Source organism: Danio rerio, chromosome 15 (genome assembly GCF_052040795.2).
Source record: "Danio rerio strain M-AB ecotype USA chromosome 15, GRCz13ab, whole genome shotgun sequence".
Classification (NCBI taxonomy): Eukaryota; Metazoa; Chordata; class Actinopteri; order Cypriniformes; family Danionidae; genus Danio; species Danio rerio.
In genome coordinates, this window is record NC_141035.1 from 18,521,264 (window position 1) to 18,542,339 (window position 21,076).

General features: G+C 38.9%; 2 protein-coding genes and 1 long non-coding RNA gene across 21 annotated transcripts in view; 2 read left to right on the forward strand and 1 right to left on the reverse strand.

The window, feature by feature from the left end:
* The window catches only part of dusp14 (dual specificity phosphatase 14), a 52,861-nt gene extending 44,997 nt beyond the window's left edge, over positions 1 to 7,864 (forward strand). For 2 of the 4 annotated variants that reach the window (XM_087282813.1, XM_087282814.1), the window contains one exon: positions 6,424 to 7,864. In XM_087282813.1, coding sequence (XP_087138939.1) covers positions 6,542 to 7,207 — 666 coding nt within the window. In that variant the 5' untranslated portion in view covers positions 6,424 to 6,541 and the 3' untranslated portion in view covers positions 7,208 to 7,864. 4 annotated transcript variants of the gene reach the window in all.
* LOC137487733 (uncharacterized) overlaps positions 1 to 21,076 on the forward strand; it is a 753,637-nt gene that overhangs the window by 570,798 nt on the left and 161,763 nt on the right. The gene's annotated exons all lie outside the window — the stretch shown is intronic.
* Positions 15,388 to 21,076, reverse strand: part of synrg (synergin, gamma) — a 96,286-nt gene continuing 90,597 nt past the window's right edge. For all 16 annotated transcript variants that reach the window (XM_087283828.1, XM_087283827.1, XM_087283826.1 and 13 more), the window contains one exon: positions 15,388 to 16,236. In XM_087283828.1, coding sequence (XP_087139954.1) covers positions 16,105 to 16,236 — 132 coding nt within the window. In that variant the 3' untranslated portion in view covers positions 15,388 to 16,104. The remainder of the gene's footprint in view (positions 16,237 to 21,076) is intronic.

A 21,076-nucleotide genomic window follows, 5' to 3' on the forward strand; every position in this document is an offset into this window, starting at 1 on the left:
AGCAGCGCTATCCTGCTGAAGAATTTGCCCTCTCCTGTGGTTTGTAATGTAATGGGCAGCACAAATATCTTGATACCTCAGGCTGTTGATGTTGACATCCACTCTGCAGATCTCTTGCACGCCCCCATACTAAATGTAAGCCAAAACCATGATTTTTCCTTCACCAAACTTGACTGATTTCGGTGAGAATCTTGGGTCCAATGCTCCATGCGGGTTCCAATAGACTTTCTGCAGTATTGGTACTGGTCGGGATGCAGTTTAACAGATGATTCATCAGAAAAATCTACCTTCTGCCACTTTTCCAAATGATCAACTAGAAGTCAAAATATTTGTTGTTGCTTTTACAACTGGGTTTGACGACAGGACTTTTGTCATAGTGTACTATTTCATTTGTAATCTGTGTGTTTAGGTCAACTCAACAAAGAATGAATATCTTATTTTGGTGTTTGCACACATTTTATATAAAAATCATGTCTTAGTGGCTGTGTGAAAAGCGTAGACAGACATTAGTGGCTGTAATGCAGTGCAGGTAATAGTGTTGTACTAAACTGTGTTTTTAACTATATTATTTTAGACCCCATATAGACTAGTATTTATCATTGTCTACTTGCGAAAGAGATCATGTCAGATATGAAAGTGATTTACAAATGTAAATATGAATGAATATTAAAAGGAATGTTGAATAAAATGGCCATACTTACTGTAATGTTTTATCTTATGTACCCTCTACAGCAGGGTTTAAACCCTAGAATCATGTCTTCAATACAAATATGTATGATTTTTTAATGATTATATGATACACCATTTATATATAGTTCAAGAATGAGTCATCGGATTAGAAACATAAATATATGGTAAATGTTATAATTCTAAAAATAATGTTTAACATTTTCTTGTCAGTTGGCATTTCTGTGTGGAGTTTGCATGTTCTCCCTGCACTCGCATGGGTTTCCTCTGGGTGCTCCGGTTTCCCCCACAGTCCAAACACATGCAGTGCAGGTGAATTGGGTAGGCTAAATTGTCCATAGTGTATGAGTGTGGGTGGATGTTTCCCATAGAGGGGTTGCGGCTGGAAGGACATCCGTTGCATAGAAACTTGCTGGATAAGTTGACGGTTCATTCCGCTGTGGTGACCCCAGATTGATAAAAGGACTAAGCCGAAAAGAAAATGAATGAATGAATTTTGTTGTCAGTTTGGCCTTAATTTTTTAGTTACATTGTTACACTGATGCATTTTACCAATTGAACCCACAGTCTTGGCATTGCTAGCACTGTGCTCTATCTAGGAGAAGTCTTTATAATAAATTCATAAAAATTCATTTTAACATAAAACAGAATCTATTAAAAGTAGGATGAAAGCCAAACTTACATTGGGTTTGAAAAAGGAAGCTATAAACTATTAAACAGAAGGTTTTAGATTACCCTGAAATAACCTTCATATCTTTGAAAGAGCATTTGATGTAAACCAGGGGAGTCCAGACCTGTTGTCAAGCTCCTACTCTAATTAAACACTGATTTACTTTTCTATAAATTGCAAAGGATCAAACCATAATGTTTGCATGTAAACCTTTTATTGATTAAACACCACCAATAAAACCCAAGCACTGACCAAGAGTACTATTATTGATGTACTTACGCAAGTGTTTGCAGGCTTCATTAGGTTGTCACCACCCTTGCATAATTCTTTATATTTATACAATGCTCAAAGAAAAGTACATCGTAAATTCAACAAACTTACACGGTACTTTGCGCTTATTGTTACCCCTTATTAACCAAACATTATGATTTGTTCCTTTGCAAGTTATAGATAAGTACACCGTAAATTCATTATACTTACACGGTACTTTTTCGTTTGAATATCTGTTTTTTAACCCCTTATTACCCAAGTATTACATTTTGTTCCCTTATACCTACACATACGTTATTTAAACTTATACTATAAGTACAGAAAAGTACACTGTTATTTCACTGCAGTTACGCGGTACTTTGCGGGTTGTAAAAGAAAGCATTACCCAATAATCCAATCTTGAAGAGATGAAGACCTGAACAAGCATCTCCATCTCTTCCTTTGACACAATATCTCAGATTTTTGTGATGCAAAAATGCAGCATCAAATCACTATAACTGAAGCTTTTTCTAAACTCTTGTCAGAGTGAAGATGCAGTTTTTAAGTTTACGGTTAGTTGTATATCGCCACCTGTTGCTGTGGTGTGCTCTAGACCATGGGGAATAGGAATTCCAGTGACTCACAAACCCCAATATCCTCTGAGGGGGTTATAAATATATAAACCTTGCACACACACACACACACACCAATAGGCCTACGTCTATTCTTTATTTAATTTTGGTGAACGCCTCTCGGAGATCATTCTCTATGTTCAGTTGTGGCTTGTATTTACTTTAAATGTACGTGAGTGTTGTAAAGGTGTTTAGAAAGATTAACCTGGTGCCATAAAATCAATCTGCTGCATCTGAACCTATGGCTGTGTCTATAATCTAACGTAATGACCCCAGGGGTTGCAATCCAATGTTAAAATAATTGTATTTTGTTTTTTTGTTGTAACTATTAACTACTATTTGTATCTTCTGTAGGTTATAAATAAAATGAAGTCATTCTAATAGTCAAATGAATTTGAAACAACCAAGAACCCCTGAAAAGGGGTCCTGACCACCATTTTGAGAATCACTGCCCTAGACAGCACTTCATAGGGTGTTTTTGCATTTTCATGTGGACAAAGTTTTTTAAACCTTGTATTTTTTATTTTATTTTATTTTTTTTTTTACATTTTTTTTTCTATTGGTTGGGCTCATTTCTTGAAACAGAAATTACATTCTCAAAACAACATGGACAAACCTCCAAACCACATGGCAATTATTCACAACAGAATTGAATTTCTCATTCATTTCATTAAATTGCAAATGTTTAAATACATCTTTGCAAATGATTAAGTACAGATAGCTACCATTTCGCACAATCTCCAAGTGAACAGATCTAGTTAATCTAAACTGATCGGTAATTCTCAGTCTAATAGTTGTTCTCTCCAAAATGTGTCAGCGTCATATCATTTTATATTTCATTACATGCACAATAGTCTGTTCAATTACTCAAGACCATAATACCATGAATACCATACAGTACAAATGTTCAAATCCTTGGAACATTTGATTACAATTTATTACAGCTGTTTATTCTTTTTGCTCTGTTATATGGAAGTAACTTTGTGTGTGGTTGATCATTACAGTTAAAAAAGGAGTTACCATTTCCTTGGCAGTATGAGTGCAGTGTGTGACGTCATACCTTGGAGGCTACTCTTACCCTAAAATCTTTTTTAAGTTTTTTTTTTTTAGTTTTATACACAATTGTATTCTGTTAGCTAGACAAAAACTGTACAGTAACCATTGTCAATGAAGGGCTGGGCCAAAGGCCTACTCACACTATGCTATCCACACCGTGCCCAGGCCCATTTCCTGGATCGTTTGAAAAGTGTGAGTGCGATGAATCGGGCTTAGGCATGGTTCACTTGACCGGCCCTGGCCCGTTTGGAAGAGGTGTGCCAGAGCGCGGTTCACTTGGGCTTTGGTACAGTACGCTTGTAGTGTGAGTGCAAAACGCGCCTAAGCTCGAAACTGAAAGCAAGACGTGACTTTTAAGGGGGTGTTTCATATGGATTTATTAATCATTCTTACCATTCAATGAACGCAAACTGTCGTAGTTTATTAAAGACTCAAGCTCCTCACTGCACCACAGCTGTGCCTTCAGCAAACCTCCTAATTTCTGCAGCACGAGGACTGTATGACTGTTTATGAGCGTTAAAAGTGGCGGATCTGTTTGGCGAAATATTTGACTGTGTCACTGCATCCCAAACCACTAAAACAACATAACTAAAGAAATCTTCACTGTGCTGAGCGAGAGCGCTTTTTACTGACCAGCATATCATCGATGATGTAAGCGTCGATGTAATGTGAGTGCGAGCCGTTGGGAAAGATGGGAAGCGAGACAAGCGTGCTTTGGCCCGGTTCAAGGCAACTGTACATAGTATGAGTACGCCCTAAGATTGTAAGGTGGACAAGAGGGATATTTTAGTGATCCTGTGCCATAATAGCAAAACATCTAAACATTTTGACTTGCAGTGCTTACACAATGCTAAAGGGACGAAGCATTTTGGGGCCACTGTCTGTTTAAATGAGAAGGAAATTTAGTTTTGACACATGAGTGAACTGTTTTGGGAAATGTATGAGCTTTTGCAAGTGAGCTATAGTGTTGTGCTAAACTGTCACACTGTTTTGCCAAATGATCTCAGGATTTTGAGAATGTAATTTCTGTTTCAAGAAACGAGTCAAACCAATGGAGAAAAACTGTAATGGAGGACAAATTGATTGCAAAAATACATGTGCATGTGTGGACATAACCTTTAAGGCTAGTTGTGTTTGAGACTACATCTACACTGATCTGGATAAATGTGAAAACTGCATCCACACTATATTTTCAATTATTTACCAAAAGTTGTTCATCCAGTAAGACTTTTGTCCATGTACTGTGCATGCATCAAGCCATAAGACTCTTTAAACTGCGTAATTTCTGCATGCCATTTATTTACTTTCCAGCTCTTTGAAACGTCACGACAATATGTCGAGGAAAAGCATCAAGTTTTTCAAATGGGCCAACAGCGAGTTGTTGCCGTGAGTAACACAGGAGTATACACAAACTGGGAGACATGCCAAAACAACAGCTCTGAGGAAATATTCTGCAAATAACCTGAAGAAATGCAATCTGCAGCGTGAACAGATCTCCAAATGGACATTGTCCAAATGGAGAGCCTTCAAAACTACTGTACAACTCCATCCACCATTTCAGCTGAATTGTTCACATGGCCAAATGTGTCATGACCAGTGTTTGTACGAAATCAGGAAATTATTCAGGTGCAGTCATATTTGTATCTAGGAGTGCACATAAACAAGTCTCTTTCATGGGACTTATGCAAATTGGATCTGTGAAAAATTCATCAAGGGCTTTATTTTCTCTATAGATTGTCGTTTTATGGTGTTGATAAGAACATTTTGTATCTTTTTTTTTTATTAGTTTGTATTCAAGAGTGTTATCAGATAAATGGTTTATTCACATGGTATGGCATTCTGTCTGTAAGTTTTAAATCAAAACTTTTCAAGATTTTCAGAATTGCTATTAAACTTATGGACTAAAAATCTTTAGTCAGACTCTATACAAAAAAAGAATGGATTATATGGGCTGTATTTACACGGACTTTTAGGTTTCTGCCAGACAGTCCAAGGACTTCCGAAGAACTGTCTTTCCATTACAAAATTGCCACGTTTATGATCTGATTTCTTTCACTGATCTTCACTGCCTGTTAGATATAAAGGATATGAAGTGGGTCTCAGATCGGACAAGAAGCACTTCATTATATTCAATTTCCCCCCGCCAGGTCTTTAAAATATGACTGCTTATTTCATCCCAGTATTTTCAATAGAATTTCTGAGCTAGCCTGTTGCTACTGATGGGTGCTAGTCGTCACAACAATCTTTTATCTCGTTTTATGCTTGAACAACTGAATGAATGCTTCAGTCTATTTAACTAAATGTATTGTAATTACAATACAACATCGATGCTGTAAAAACAACCTCGTGAAATCGTTGGCTTTAAAATTCTAGCTGTGCAAAGAGCCTATACTACCGGCCACTGAGCAAGCTGGAAGAGGATCACGTGAGCTTTAATGCTATTTCTATTGGCTGTTGCTCAAGAAAGTCGCTCTTTATTTGCATAAAGTTAAAGGATTCTCAACTTTGTCGCAACGCTCGATGCACCCACCTGGTTGTTAACTATCGCAGTTGCTCGCTTAGATAGCAGCTGGCAGAAGTTGCTCATTTGAAATGAGCGGTCACTTATTGCTATGCTGCTGCGAGTCGTTTGTAGAATGAATGAGGCTTTACCCAGAAAATGCAGTATCCCTCGATGCAAGCCAAACAGGCTCAAAAACTCTTATTTCAGTGTCAGTCAGACTGTTGAACACTTCTATGTGTGTTTTTATGCACATGTTTTTAATTATTTACTGTACCAAGCTATGCTGAAATGCTCATGAGTCCACAAAAAGTCTTCCCTTTATGGAAATTATATACAAATATAAGAGAAATAAGACCAGAAACAACAAATCAATCATTGTTTTGGAACGCCACCATTTTCACAGTCCACACTGCAACTCAAAAACGGCGTATTCAAATTGATCAACTTTGAAGAGCGTTTTCAAAATGACAATTTTTCGTTGCCTAGAATTTCCATCTCGATTTGCGCAGAATATGAGTGTGGACATGGCCTGGGAGAAAATCCCTGATGTTAACATTTTGCAGCTATTCAAAGGAGCTTGTTATTCCAAGCCAACTGATATATTTCTTTCTCTTGGTCTGTTTTAGGTACACCCAATGCTGTGCATGATATCATCATTCCCTTTGAGATGACCGAGGAGAACTGAAAGACACCCTGGCGCCACCTCAAGGTTTCTACTTCTCCGTCTCCTGCCTCCGCTCCTCTATGGGTTCCCGAAGTCAGGGCTTCTTCCACCACCAAGACCACCATCACCAGCATCATAACCACCACCACCATCACCACCACCGCAGTTCAGTGGTGCCCACCACCATCCCCCGCCTGCTGCCTGAAGCCACCAGCCTACTAGGAGGCATCGCCCAAATCACTCCCTCTCTGTTTCTGGGACGGGGAAATGTGGCGTCCAATCGAAGCCTCCTCCTGTCCAAAGGGATTACCTGCGTGGTGAACGCCACCATCGAGCTGCCCAACTTCAACTGGCCCCACATGGAGTATGTAAAAGTGCCGCTCGCTGACATGCCTCACTCCCCGATCTCGCTTTATTTCGACAGTGTAGCGGATAAGATCCACAGTGTGGGCCGCAAGCGGGGAGCTGTGCTGGTGCACTGTGCAGCCGGTGTGAGCCGCTCTGCCTCGCTCTGTTTGGCCTACCTCATGAAGTACCACAGAGTTTCCTTGGCTGAGGCCCACGCCTGGGTCAAAGCCCGTCGACCTGTCATCCGCCCTAATGGTGGGTTCTGGCGACAACTGATTGAGTACGAGAGGAAACTGTTTGGCAGGAACTCTGTGAAAATGATCCAGACGCCATACGGAGTCATTCCCGACGTGTATGAGAGGGACCGCAGGAACTTGGCACCTTACTGGGGCTTGTGAACAGGGCCTGGTTCATTTGTGGAGGACTGGTCTGATCTTTGACGCTTACGTCTTCCTGCCTCTTTCTGTACATCCAAGTGACCCTCCTGCCAGAGAATGAAGCAAGATGTCAATTATTAGGAGGGAAGAGTCTGGATTCCGGAGTGAATGCTGAAATAAGTCTTGCTGATGATGATAATGGTTTTAGGAGCACTTCGGGAAGCAAGCAGGGAGCTGAGGATCAGGAGTTCTGTCCTTGTTTGAGAGTTGGCAGTGGTAATGTTTGTTTCAGTTTGGTTGTCGTCTTTGTCCAGAGGCAGCCATCTGATAATAACCATTGGTAGCATATAAAAAAAATTATATTATACAATTCTTTAAAAATGTATTTAAACTTATGCAGAAAAAAGAAAAGACGTTTAAGAGTTGCATACTGTTGCGCAAGAGAAAGAAACTACAAGTTTAACAGATTTTTATTGTACTGTTTGTGCATACAGTAAAAGAACATTTATTGAAGGGTAGCGTTGGGATTTTGTAAAAGTGCTAATATTTAACATTTTGGAAACCTCGGGCTGTTTCACAAGCAGATTCATAAATATGGCAGTCATGGTCAAGTGCTTTTTTTCAATGAATTATATTTTGTCTATTTGCAATTATACTGGGTTTTTCATTTTCCCTTTGGAGATTTTTGTTTTAAAATGTTTGCTCCAGTGAAGCAGTAATTCTAAACGGAGGACGTCTGTCAGAGGACTCCAAGCAAAGATTTTACTAATTTGTATTAAAAATAACTAAATTCATGTAAAAGAGTTCATATTTAATTAGTGTGTGAAAATGAATAAAAGGTGAAATATTTTCATGCATTTCTTGTGTTTCTTTCTGTGAACGACTACTTCTTTTCTTTGTTTTTTTAGTACAGCAAATCTACACACAGATTAACCATGTACTATTCAACATATTCAAAATATCCATTGTATATCCAATAATAGTGTAGGCAGCTTAGCAGTTGACATGCTAATAAATAATATCTATGGTTCCATGACAATCTAAAGACCAGGGATGTCCAAACTCAGTCCTGGAGGGTCGGTGTACTGCACAGTTTAGCTCCAACTTCCTTCAACACACCTTTCTGGAAGTTTCTATTAAGCTGAGGTCTCACTAGACTTTTCTCCCCATAGACTTCCATTCATATGAATGTGAATGCATCAGACAGGCAATGCAAGCTCGTACGACAAGTTTCGCAGTTCGCTGTGTTGCAGAGTTTAAGCTTGGTGAACTCCAACCTGAGAAATTTCATCACTTGACTGCTTGAGACCAATCAAGGATCAAAACATGACCTCTCTGTACAGAAATGTAAAATATTTACCAATTGCTTACTTTTTTACATGTCTAATTATCTTGTTTAATCCCGCCCCTTTTAGCAGTGCTGTACTAAAGAATTTCGCAAGCTCAACTACCTACCTGTGACTTCAGCTTTATACCTGGATAGAGCTTGAAAAGGTGGTTCAGGTGAGTTTAATTGAGGTTAGAACCAAAATTTGCAGGACACCTGCCCTTCAAGACCGAGTTTGAACACCCCCTGCTATAGACTATTAAAAACTCAATTGCTAGAGGGCTGCAGCCCTGCAGAGTTTAGTTCCAGCCCTGCTTCAACACACCTATATGTACAGTTGAAGTCAGAATTTTTAGCCCCCCTGTTTTTTTCCCCATTTTCTGTTGAAAAGGAGAGATTTTTTCAACACATTTCTAAACATAATAGTTTTAATAACTTATTCCTAATAACTCATTTATTTTATCTTTGCCATGATGACAGTAAATAATATTTTACTAAATATTTTTCAAGACATTTCTATACAGCTTAAAGTGACCTTTAAAGGTTTACAGGGTTAATTTGGTTAACTAGGCAGGTTAGGGTAATTAGGCAAGTTATTGTTAAATGATGGTTTGTTCTGTAGACTATTGAAAACAAAATTAGCTTAAAAGGGGCTAATAATTTTGTCCTTAAAATAGTGTTAAAAAATTAATAACTACTTTTATTCTAATCAAAATAAAACAAATACAACTTTCTCCTGAAGAAAAAATATTATCAGACATACGGTGAAAATGTCCTTGCTTTGTTAAACATCATTTGGGAAATATTTAAACAAAAAAACTAATTCAAAAGGGTCTAATAATTCTGACTTCAACTGTAGATATCAAACAAGCCTAAAGTACTCAATTAGTTTGATCAGTTTAATTAAAATTGGAACTAAACTGTGCAGAGCTGCGGCCCTCCAGGAAGTAAGTATGACACAGACCATTTCTCTTCTACAAAAGTTCTCTTATTTAGATCGAACCCTTATTTAGTTCGATTGAATCGCACTAGAGTTTGTTTCCCCTTTTGGTACGGTTCGTTTGGGCAGGTGAGAATGCAGCAATTGCACTCGAGTGCTCACCAAAAGCGGACCAAATAACCGTACCGAGACCTGCTTAAAGAGGTGGTCTCGGTACGCTTTCAAACGAACCCTGGAGTGGTTCGTTTGTGGTGAGAATATGATCCGTACTAAAACAGGTCCAACCCAAAAAAAGTATTGTGCGCTTTGGACTAACTCAGCTGCCGTAGGCCGATGCGCTGTGCATTATGGGATATGGAGGAAAAATATTTGTTGACAGCCCTTTACTAACAGAGATAGAGAGAGGGGAAAACATTACCTGATGAATCGTTGGTAATATTTTTGCAAGATGACCATGTCGCAGTTTAGCTAAATTAATTCACGTCTCCTCCTGAAGTGACAAGCGATGCATTAAACACTGTTTTCCAGCCGCGGCCGCGCTTCAGTTTCGTAATGTATAGTTTGTCTAAAGCAGGGATACAATCAGCCAGCGCAGTCGTCCCTCCAGAGTAAAAGGTTTTGTTTACCTGCGGGAGTTCATTGGCATTTTCCCGCACATGAATTCTGACCAATCAATAAGCAGTTTAGGAAATATGTTCAACAACATCTGGCCAATGAGAGATGTGGATTTTGTCAGATGACTGCATTTTGGTTCGTTTCAACTCGTTCGGACCAAAGCCAGCAGTGTGGTGTGAAAACGACCCAAAGACAGCAGAAGATGCAACAATGTATCATTTATTACCCTTGGTCCAGACCAAATGTAGCGAACTACAGATGTGAAAGCACCCTTACACTTAAAAATAAAGGTTCCGTCTTGGCATCAATAGTTCTATGGAGAACCTTAACGCCCATGGAACCTTTTGAATTTAAAAACAGTACGTTCTTCACATTAGAAATAAATGGTTCTTGGTTTACAAAAGAGTGATGCAATAGAACAGAACCTTCCAAACTCAGTCCAGGAGGGCCAGTGTCCTGCATATCTTAGTTCCAACCCAATTCAAAAGATCACACTTTAGAGTTCACAGATATTGCTTAACGCTATAAGCAGGTTTGGCATACTGTCCCGAGAAAGAACCATTAGCTCAGAGATAATTGAGCATATAAGACATATAAAGGGGTCTGAGATCAGGTAGGTCTCAAGCGCTCCCTCTGGTAAAGTAAGAAAAGAAGATAGGGTGGAAGGGGGGATTCTTTCAAAAACGAAGGTAAAGCAGAGGGGGGCATCTGTCTATTTAATTTAGGCTTAAATCAATCTGATTAGAATATTGCTAATTACGAATGAGAGGCCAGCTGTGATCAATCATACCACATGCTCCTCTTACAAGTTCACTTAAACACATCTGAACCAGCTAATCAAGCTCTTTCTAGGTATACTAGAAACTTCCAGGGAGGTGTGTTGAAGACTCTTCGCCCCTAAAAATCAACATCTTACGTCATTCTCTGCCAGGAGGGACATCGGCCCTCCAGGACTGAGTTTGGACAGCCCTGCAATAGAAAAACTATTTTGTTGAATGAAATTTATCCAAAGGTTTAAGGTTTATGGGACCATTGGTGCCAATACAGAACAATAATTTTAAATTCTGTTCAATTAAAGTTTGGGGTTACATTGTTTTTCACAACACGTGCATAGTGTTAAAGCAGTTTCAAAGAAATAGCTATTTTGTACTTTACAAATAAGAGCAATGTGAAGTTCAGTGGTTTTAAACAAGGCAGAATGTGCTAGAAAGTGCTATCATTATACTGTTGTGTAATAAAAGCCTGGTTAGGTAGAAAATAAAACATTTTGAGTTTCTAATTTTTCTTACGGTTTTAAGGATTCAGTAGTCAGTACAGAACTTAATCATACCTGCCAACATCCCAGCAAACAATTTTGTGAGTATTAGATGCCTAGAACTAGTTGGTGGCGTCAATGTGGGATTGTGGCGGTTTTTGTGGTGTTAGTAAGTGACCGGTGTCCTGACATTTTATCCTGCCCATCAGATTATGCTACCAACACTGTATTTGAATGGTTCTGAGGTTGTGGTTAGGTCAGGGATTAGGTGGGTTTGGGTAATATTACAGCTTCGTACCATACTACTTCGTACAATAAAATGTATCTGATGGGTGGCATATTGAGTCATCAAAATGTGCTTCCTACTTTTTGAATGGAGGTAGAAAAAAAAGTGTCAGAACAACGGGTTTCAGAACTGCTCGATCGTGGAGATTCGCACTCTATAACATCAGAAAGATCCGACCCTTCTTATTTGAACATGCAGCTCAACTCCTTGTTCAAGCTCTTGTTCTCTCCAAACTGGATTACTGCAACTCTCTACTAGCTGGGCTTCCAGCTAACTCTATCAAGCTTCTTCAACTGCTCCAGAATGCAGCAGCACGAGTGGTCTTTAATGAACCTAAACGAGCACATGTCACTCCGCTGCTAGTCCGTTTGCACTGGCTGCCAGTTGCTGCTCGCATCAAATTCAAAGCTCTGATGTTTGCCTACAAAGCGACTTCTGGCCTAGCTCCTTCTTATCTGCTCTCACTTCTGCAGATCTATGTGCCCTCCAGAAACTTGCGTTCTGTGAATGAACGTCGCCTCGTGGTTCCATCCCAAAGAGGGAAGAAATCACTTTCGCGAACACTCACGCTCAATCTGCCCAGTTGGTGGAATAAACTCCCTAACTGCATCAGAACAGCAGAGTCACTCGCTACTTTCAAGAAACGACTAAAAACTCAACTATTTAGTCTCCACTTCACTTACTAATCTGCAATTGCCTCTCTGGATATCACACTAACTGTACCCAAAAAAAAAAAAAAAACTACTAATACTTCCCTTCTTAGACTTTACAGACCTGAAACTTGCCTATAGCACTTATTCATTGTTGCTCTTAGTTGTGTAAATTGCTTCCTTGTCCTCTTTGTAAGTCGCTTTGGATAAAAGCGTCTGCTAAATGACTAAATGTAAATGTAAAATGTAAATGTTTCAGGCAATCAGATACTATACCAAATTATTATAGGAATTATGGGAATTATGGAAGTTTTGAGCAGGACAGGAGAAATGCCAAAATGGGAGGTTGGCGGGAGATAAGACTGAAATATGGGAGACTCCCCAGAAAAACGAGAGTGTTGGCAGGTATAACCTTAATAGGTAGTCACTGTAGAGAAAATCAAATTTGTATGAAAAAAATCATTTTATAAACCCAAGAACACTCACAGCTGTATTCTGAACTAACTGTAGCATGTTAAAAGATGATGCAAAACAACATTTAGTGTTTGGAATGCATAAACCCTCGATATATATATATATATATATATATATATATATATATATATATATATATATATATATATATATATATATACTGGAAGGTTTAATACACAAGTCAAAAGAAACGTGGTAATTCTCAAAAAAAAAAAAAAAAAAAAAAAAAAATATATATATATATATATATATATATATATATATATATATATATATATATATATATATATATATTATTATTATTATTATTATTTTTTTTAGAATTACCACATGTTTCTTTTGACTTGTGTATTAAACCTTCCAGTGCACTGTACAACATTAGGATTAACATGAAGCTGAAAGTCTCTGTAAAACTTATCCCTGTTGTTTAGCGATGGCAAGGTGGATAAAGGTTATTAGTCACGTGTGTATAGAGACAAGAACAGAACACAAGCCATTTTGTAGCCAACAGCCTGTCAGTATAATTGGACCCATGCAACACATTTGAAGTCCTTTAAAAATTCAACAGTTGTTTGATGTGAAAAATCAGCAGGTCTAAAATAACCGATTGCGTGACCTGAGTCGCTCCTCATGTTCTGTATGTAATGACAGGGACTGGATCTTGCCTTTTGACAGTCACACAAACTCAAAGTCTTGTATCCCTGGAAACTGTTGCCAGGGTAATACTGCTGTGAATGGCAGCTATTAGCGCTGAGTCAGTGTGAGGAAAGTGCTGTCACTATCTGGCCCTGATACAGAGACCAAACCGATGAAGACACACAGAGCAATTGCTCAAATCTGGGACACAAACTTTCCCATTTGCATCAAGTATACCATCAATCAAATGTTTCATTTGCACTTACTGGATTCAAGTATAATCAGAAATACAGACATAAAAGGACCCAGAGGATCATTTAAGTAGAAAATGCTCAGAAATGACAGATGAAAACACTTGGGTTCACATCAAATGGAAAAGTTTGTCATCTACTCACCTTCATGTCATTCTAAACAAACAAAAACACAAAATCACAAACAAAAACAAAAACACAAATTTTGTCCACACAACTTCAGTACCTTCGACAAACAAAAATGGAGCATTTTGAAATTTAATTATTTTACGTTTTGTTAATTTACTGGCTAATTGGTACAAATTTGTACGAGTTCTGTCATATGAAAATGTGAAATTATTTAAAGAAGGCATGGCACCAAACCCAACCCCTAAACCCAACTGTCATGGGGGAATAAGCAAATTATACTAAATTACGCAAGAGACCAGCTCTATACCCTCACCAGGGGGCTTGAGAGTTCAAGGGAGTATACCCAACCAGTCCACATGTGTTTTGTGGACTTGGAGAAGGCATTCGACCGTGTCCCTCGTGGCATTCTGTGGAGGGTGCTCTGTTAAGGGCTGTCTCGTCTCTGTATGAGCAGAGCAGGTGTTTGGTTCGCAATTCCAGCAATAAGTCAAACTTGTTTCTAGTGCATGTTGGACTCTGGCAGGGCTGCCCTTTGTCACCAATTCTGTTCATAATTTTTATGGACAGAAATTCAAAGCGCAGCCGTGGGCTGGAGGGGGTCTGGTTTAGGGACCACAGGATCTCATCTCTGCTATTCGCAGACAATATTGTTCTGTTGGCTTCATCGAACATGGACCTTCAGCATGCACTGGGGCAGTTTGCTGCCAAAGGTGATGTGGCTGGGATGAGAATCAGCACCTTCAAGTTCGAGGCCATGGTGCTCCACTGGAAAAAGGTAGGTTGCCATCTCCAAGTTGGAGAAAAGGTGGAGTTCAAGCATCTTGCAGTTTTGTTCATGAGTGAGCAAAGGATGAAACACGAGATTGACAAGGGGATCGGTGCAGTGGCAGCAGTAATATGGTTGATGTGCCAGTCCGTTGTGGTAAAGAAGCTAAGCCAAAGGCAAAGCTCTCAATTTACTGGTCAATCTACGTTCCTACTCTCACCTACGGTCATGAGCTTTGGATTATGACCAAAAGGGCATGATCTTGGATACAAGCAGCCAAAATGAGTTTCCTTCACAGGGTGGCAGGGCACACCCTTATACATAGGGTGTGGAGCTCTGTCACCCGGGAGGAACTCAAAGTAGAGCCGCTGCTCCTCCACACTGAGAGAAGTCAGCTAAGGATGCTTGGGCATCTGTCTCGAATGCCTCCTGGACACCTACATAGAGAGATTCAGCTTTCCAAAATCACTCTCTGATCCATCTTCTCAAACATATCGTGCCATTCCCTGATTCGTTAACCCCTCTCATAAGATCATTAAGCAACTGGTAGATGACAACTATGGATACCAGCAAAATAAGCACACATCCCCAGTGAGTGTGAAAGGTCACATATGGGCTTTAGACAGAGCTAGTTTTTCTGAAACACAATAATGCCGGTCTGGACAATGATTTTTTTATTCTAAAATGACATGTAAAAAAAAAAAAAAAAAAACTAGGGTAAACGATACTTAAATGGGACTTTTAAAAACCTGTTATTGGATGGACATTTTTCATTTTTTTTAATTGGCATGAGGGTAAGTAACTGATCACAGAAATGTCATTTTTGGCTAAACTATTACTTTTAAGTCTTCAGTAAAACTCAGACAATGAGCTTAAGTGAGCAAAACAGTTTTATTTTTTTTGTATCCTCGACAAGTAATTATTTGTGCCTCATCGAAAAGATGGAAATGGAAAAGGCTTCACTTTGCATTTCTTACATCCTCAGATTTTGAATTCCTTTCAAAGCGCCACACAACAAAGTCCTTCAACAGAGTCATCTCAATACAGAATACTAAATATCACAGCTTCCAGACTTTATATGCTTCATAAAGAGTCTCAGAAAAAAAATCACAAGCATTCAAAAAACACTTCCAGACCCACCACTGAAGTAACTTGAGTTCCAGCATAACAACAGAAAACAGTTCATAAAAAACACCAATGTCTAAACACTTCTCTCTTAAGCTTCGCATCAATCTGATACTTTCGAATGTTTTACCTTTTTTGTTTCAATTTTTTTTGACAAATCTGATATTCATAACATGGAGAATCCCTCTGCAGTGTTTACTCAACAGCGAAGAATCAACCAACCAGACACTATAGTACATGACAGAATCAGAAAAAAAGCCAGAGACAAAGAGACATTTACAACCTTTAAATAAAGTATTAATCAGTAGTACATCATTGATCTGATCTTCTTCCAGACAATGGCAGATCCAGACAGTTGTGTCCTAAATTCAAGTGGCAAGAGCTGTACTATTCGAACAGCGAGAAAAGTGACTAAAGATTTTTGAACTGACTCCCATGACCCTCCTTTAGACAGCAGATGGGTTCTAGAGCAGGTCGGGCAGGATGAGACCTGGCGGTTTGGGCTCCACACAGTTAATCCAGAAGTTGGCACAGCTGGCGTGGTACTGGTGACCTCCGTACATCAGCTTGAAGTTGTCCGTCTCTGAATTGAAGGCCTGCAGAAGATGTTTGAAAGGAATGGTGAAAATACATTTTTTTTAAAAAGTGGAACTTGATGGTAGGGTCGGGATGGAGATTGATTTATTAGGACCTTATTAAGTAGTTCCTAAGGTTGTACTCCACATATTTAAATTTTATGCATAAAGGTTTAATTAGAAATTGAACAAAAGGAGTTGTTAATTTTCATGAGGGTGAGGAAATTAAAAGCCAATTTTCTTTTAGGTGAACTTCTACAAAGACTATAGAATACACAAAACATGTCGCCCGTACAGTTATGAATAGGGAAAAGTGTAACAGTCAATATAGTGAATGAAGCCCCGCCTTCTAGTACAGGTGCCAATCATTGATGGCTATAGACTGATGATTCTCCGGGGGAGGGGCTTAGCTCCAGATGTGAGACGTGGGCAGATTTTGTTTGATTCTAATGTTTAGAAATAAAACTAAAGACAAAGTTGTTGTTTAATTTCATCAAGGATTCCTAATATGAATTTTTATTGTAAGCTTGGCAAGCAGTTTTGAGAATTTTCCCCATTCAAATAAAATTTCCAAGCATACTGCCTGAGAGGCGTTACAAAGATGGCCGTTGTGTGAAATTACTTGCCTTAAAGGGTTGTTGCTCGATTAGATGCGGCTGCGATCGGAAGTAACGAGAATTATTTATATCGTTATGGCCGTAGCCATATATTGGTTGTATTTTTGCCTCCCGTTCTCTCTCTCTGTGCCTGTCATTTCTGTTAAGTCCGCCGTCATGACAGCTGATTGGTCAGGAAACTGGTCCATCATCATTGGGCGATGTGGTGCGGTCACATAAAAAGGACGTCAGGAAGAGCGGAGAGAAGAGCGCATTTTTCTTTTGATCTCGTTTTTGTTTAACTTTCGTTGGGGTAAAATTATTTTGCATTACTTTTGCGCACTTGAAGAACGTGATTTTTGTACATTTTTATTTTGTTGGATTTGTTTCTTTGTTTTTGGCCCAGCTCTTTCCCATCAATACTGAGCTATACCACATTAAGTTCACTCTTTTCTTAGAGTAAGGTGGAAAGGGGAGATGTTGTATGGTTTCCATTATGCAAACACATAGAAAATTTATTGTTAAAGACACCAAGTACCTGGTTTTTATCCATTATACAGTTGAGTATAGGGAAGAATACGGCGCTAAAGAACTTTTCGTTTATTGGCATATGTTTCTAGCGAGGTAAGGGGTCATTCATGAGTTTTCTTTCTTTTGTTTGGCTTCACTACCATCCCTTACTCCTTAGTGGAACTTATTTTTGTTTGATACTTTGTTTGAACTTGCTACTTTATTATATTATTTTTATTGTTGTAAATATTTATTTTTTGTATATATATTTGGGCATTATTATGGCTTTCACTTTTGTACATCATTTTTGTTGGCATTTCCGCTGTCCGTGTCTTTTGCTTACACCATCGCATTGTAAAATAACCATACCTTTAAATGTTATTCCTTTTTACCCTAGACTAACATCAAAGACTTTGTAAAAATATTATCTATTAAATTTCCCATTTATTGCATTTTTAACGCCTTCTCCCACCCCAACCCTAAACCCAACCCAACAGTACTGTAAAAATATAAATTAATGTTATACAGTGTCATAAAAAATGCTGCTATATTAATGTGCATACCGCACTTCGGGCCGGTGGTGTGTCCGATCTAGATATTCCCGACTTTAATAATACAACCTACATTTGTTTGTTTTTGAAAGAACTCATCCAAAAATAGCTGTTACAGCATTGAACCCAGTAAAATGACTTTTTAATTTAAACAAGTGAGCAAGATCTCTATTAGACTCAACAGGTATTAAATTGAACCTAAATGTTAAATCTGAAAATCAGACAGATATATGGCATACCATCACACTCCATGAAAGAGACAAGAGCTTAACGATGTGATGACATAATTTGCAGAATCAATGGAGGAAAAAGTGTGCAATCCACCCACACATGCCCTATATATAGTAAAGCGAAATAAAGAACCCAGTGAACTTCACTCAATACATCGAGGTGAAGCGTGCGAGCGTGCTTTCCTTCTGAAAGGCACAGCTGTAGTCGTGCATTTGTGATAAGGCAGTGATGATATGGATGTTATGCAGAATGAAGCTCTGATGAAAAATGCGAGCTGATGCTGAAAGGAGAAATGACTCATGTTGTGAATCATGTCCTCCCACACTTATACTATGAACGCGCACGCTCCATTTCAAACCTCTTTCATATGCTCAATAAACACTGTTGTCCTGTTTAAAGGATGTGTGCTGAACAACAACAAAAATCATAAAAGGGGTTCTTGATGTTTATTTTGTGAGTGCTTTAGTGTGAAGACTTACATCTAACAACTAACAGAAATCACTGCATGTGATAATACTGTAGGCCTTCTGTATCCTTCTCCTGCCACCCAATCTGGAAATACCCGTTTGAATCCCTCCAAGGCCTTAGCAAGTATAACCAGAGGGTTGGTGCCATGAACCAGGATAAGAGTGAGGTTTTTAGGGGAGAGTTTATCAAGAGCCAGCTAGTAGTTGTTGTTCATGTATATTTCAAGTTAGTGTACCCGCCTCCCATGCCAGAAAAACTGGTTTGAATCCCACTCAAAGCATGGCACGTTGAATTGGAGGTGTTACACTGGTGCAGTGACCCGGATGAGAGTGACATTTTGTGGGCTTAGTATAACAGAGACTAGCTAGCGGTTAGCAGCAAAACAACAACAACATGTTAGTGAACCTGCTTCACATGCTGAAAACAATTGTTTAAACCGAAATGATGCAAGTGGCATTAGTGGCATTATACAGCTAGAAATCAGAATATCTGTGCATTGCATGCACTACCAGAAATAATGTGGCGTTATTTAGAAATGGAGGAGTCACGTTGGTGCCGTGACCCGGATGAGAGTGATTGTATTGGAGGCTCTCTTCTCGGAAAAGTTGTGCAAAAAGACCTCATATCAAACCTACCTCGTATACCAGAAACAGTTGTTTCATGGTGAGTGCAGAACAATCAGAACTAGAAGGTTATACTGGTGCTGTGTTTCAAAGCTAGAAGCAGTGAACTTTGCTTTTCTGTCCTCAAGTGATCTGCTTGCAACTGGTGCTATGGGCTGCAATCATTAACCTTCTTAGCACACTAGTCTACCATTCTAGGGGACTAGAACCGAAGAAGCTACTTAAGCAAAGTGACCTGAATGGGAGTGAAGTTTGGGGGGCAATTAAACCAATTTAGTTGGAGTTGTGCTAGTAAATCTCTCATGTTGAGGCATCTCCTGGATACAATGACTTAAATCCCACTCAGAACAAGAGTGTTACACTTGGTGGGGTGAACTGACTGGGAATTAAGTTTGTGCAAGTAATCCTCATGTTAGTGCACCATATCTCATGTAAGAAATTCCAATTTAGATGTGGAGAAGTTACATTTGTGCCATGACCTCAATGGGAATAATGATTAAGGGAGAAAAGTAAACCACCTCACATTCGTGCACCTGCCCTGCCATATCGAAAAGTCTTGTTTGAATCATGATCAGAGAATGATGAACAGAACTCAAGGGGTAAAACTGGTGCATTGACCCTAAAGAGAGCGAGGTTTAAGGAGAGTCTAACGTAGGCCAGCTAGTGGGAGATCTGTGAACAAAACTAATTGCCCTGGCCTCAAGAAGCATGGTAACAAATGATGTTCTTTGTTAGCGTAACCCCCTCCCAAGCCAGAAATACTGGTGAAAATCACCCTCAGCACAGGACATGTAGAACGGGAAAGGTTACAGTAACACAGCTAATGCCAACCAAATATAGATGGCAACACGATCCCCAATTAAAGGTTGTTTTTTAGCAATGGGAACATGCACAACATATTAGCTGTGTTTCTATCCAAAGACGCAAACTAAACTTGTGCGTAAAATTGGAAAAATTTGACACAAAACAGCAGTTTCCATCCAATTTGTCAAAGAAATCAAATTCGCCATTTCCTGATAAGCTGGCACCAAATATCAAAAAGAAGAATCAAATTTGCGGCAATAAGAGAAGACACAGTGGGGATTTTTCTTATACAGTGCATCCGGAAAGAATTCATAGCGCTTAGTACTTAAGTCATGTTTTAGATCAGGACATAGCACAGAAACTTTAGTTAAGGTCGTTAATGACCTTTTCTTGTTTGCTGATTCGGGGGCTTGTGGTATTTAAGTGCTTTTAGACTTAGCCACAGTTTTTGACAAATTCTCATAGCATACTTTAGGACAGTGCTAAATGTGCTAAATTGGTTTATATCTTTCTGGACGTTCACAGTTAACCTATGTGTGGGGTTACAGATCGCGTACTGTTCCTTTATGTCATGGTGTCCCCCAAGGGTCAGAACTTGGTCCACTTCTCTTTAGTATTTTTATGTTGCCTCTAGGTCAAATCCTGCAAAAACTTGGTATAAGATATCATTGTTATGCCGATGACACAGATTTATATTAACCCTTCTCCCAATTCATTGGCATCAATGTCATCACTTAATGCTTGCTTAATTGAGATTAAAGCTTGGATGCAACATAATTATCTTAAACTGAATAGTTCAAAAACTAAGATTTTATTGGTTGGCACTACTCCTAATATCAAGAGGTGTAGTGAATTTGAGTTAACAGTTGATGGGTCTGTCTTATCACCATCTCTGCAGGTGCGTAATCCTGTTCTCCTGGACTCCCAGCTTAATATGAAGCCTCATTTTAAACATTTAACTAAAACGGCCTTTTATCATCTTCGAAATATAGCCCGCTTATGTCCTCTCCTCTCGAGGCCTGATGCTGAAAGACTTGTCCATGCTTTTATCACGTTTCATTTAGATTTTTGTAATTAT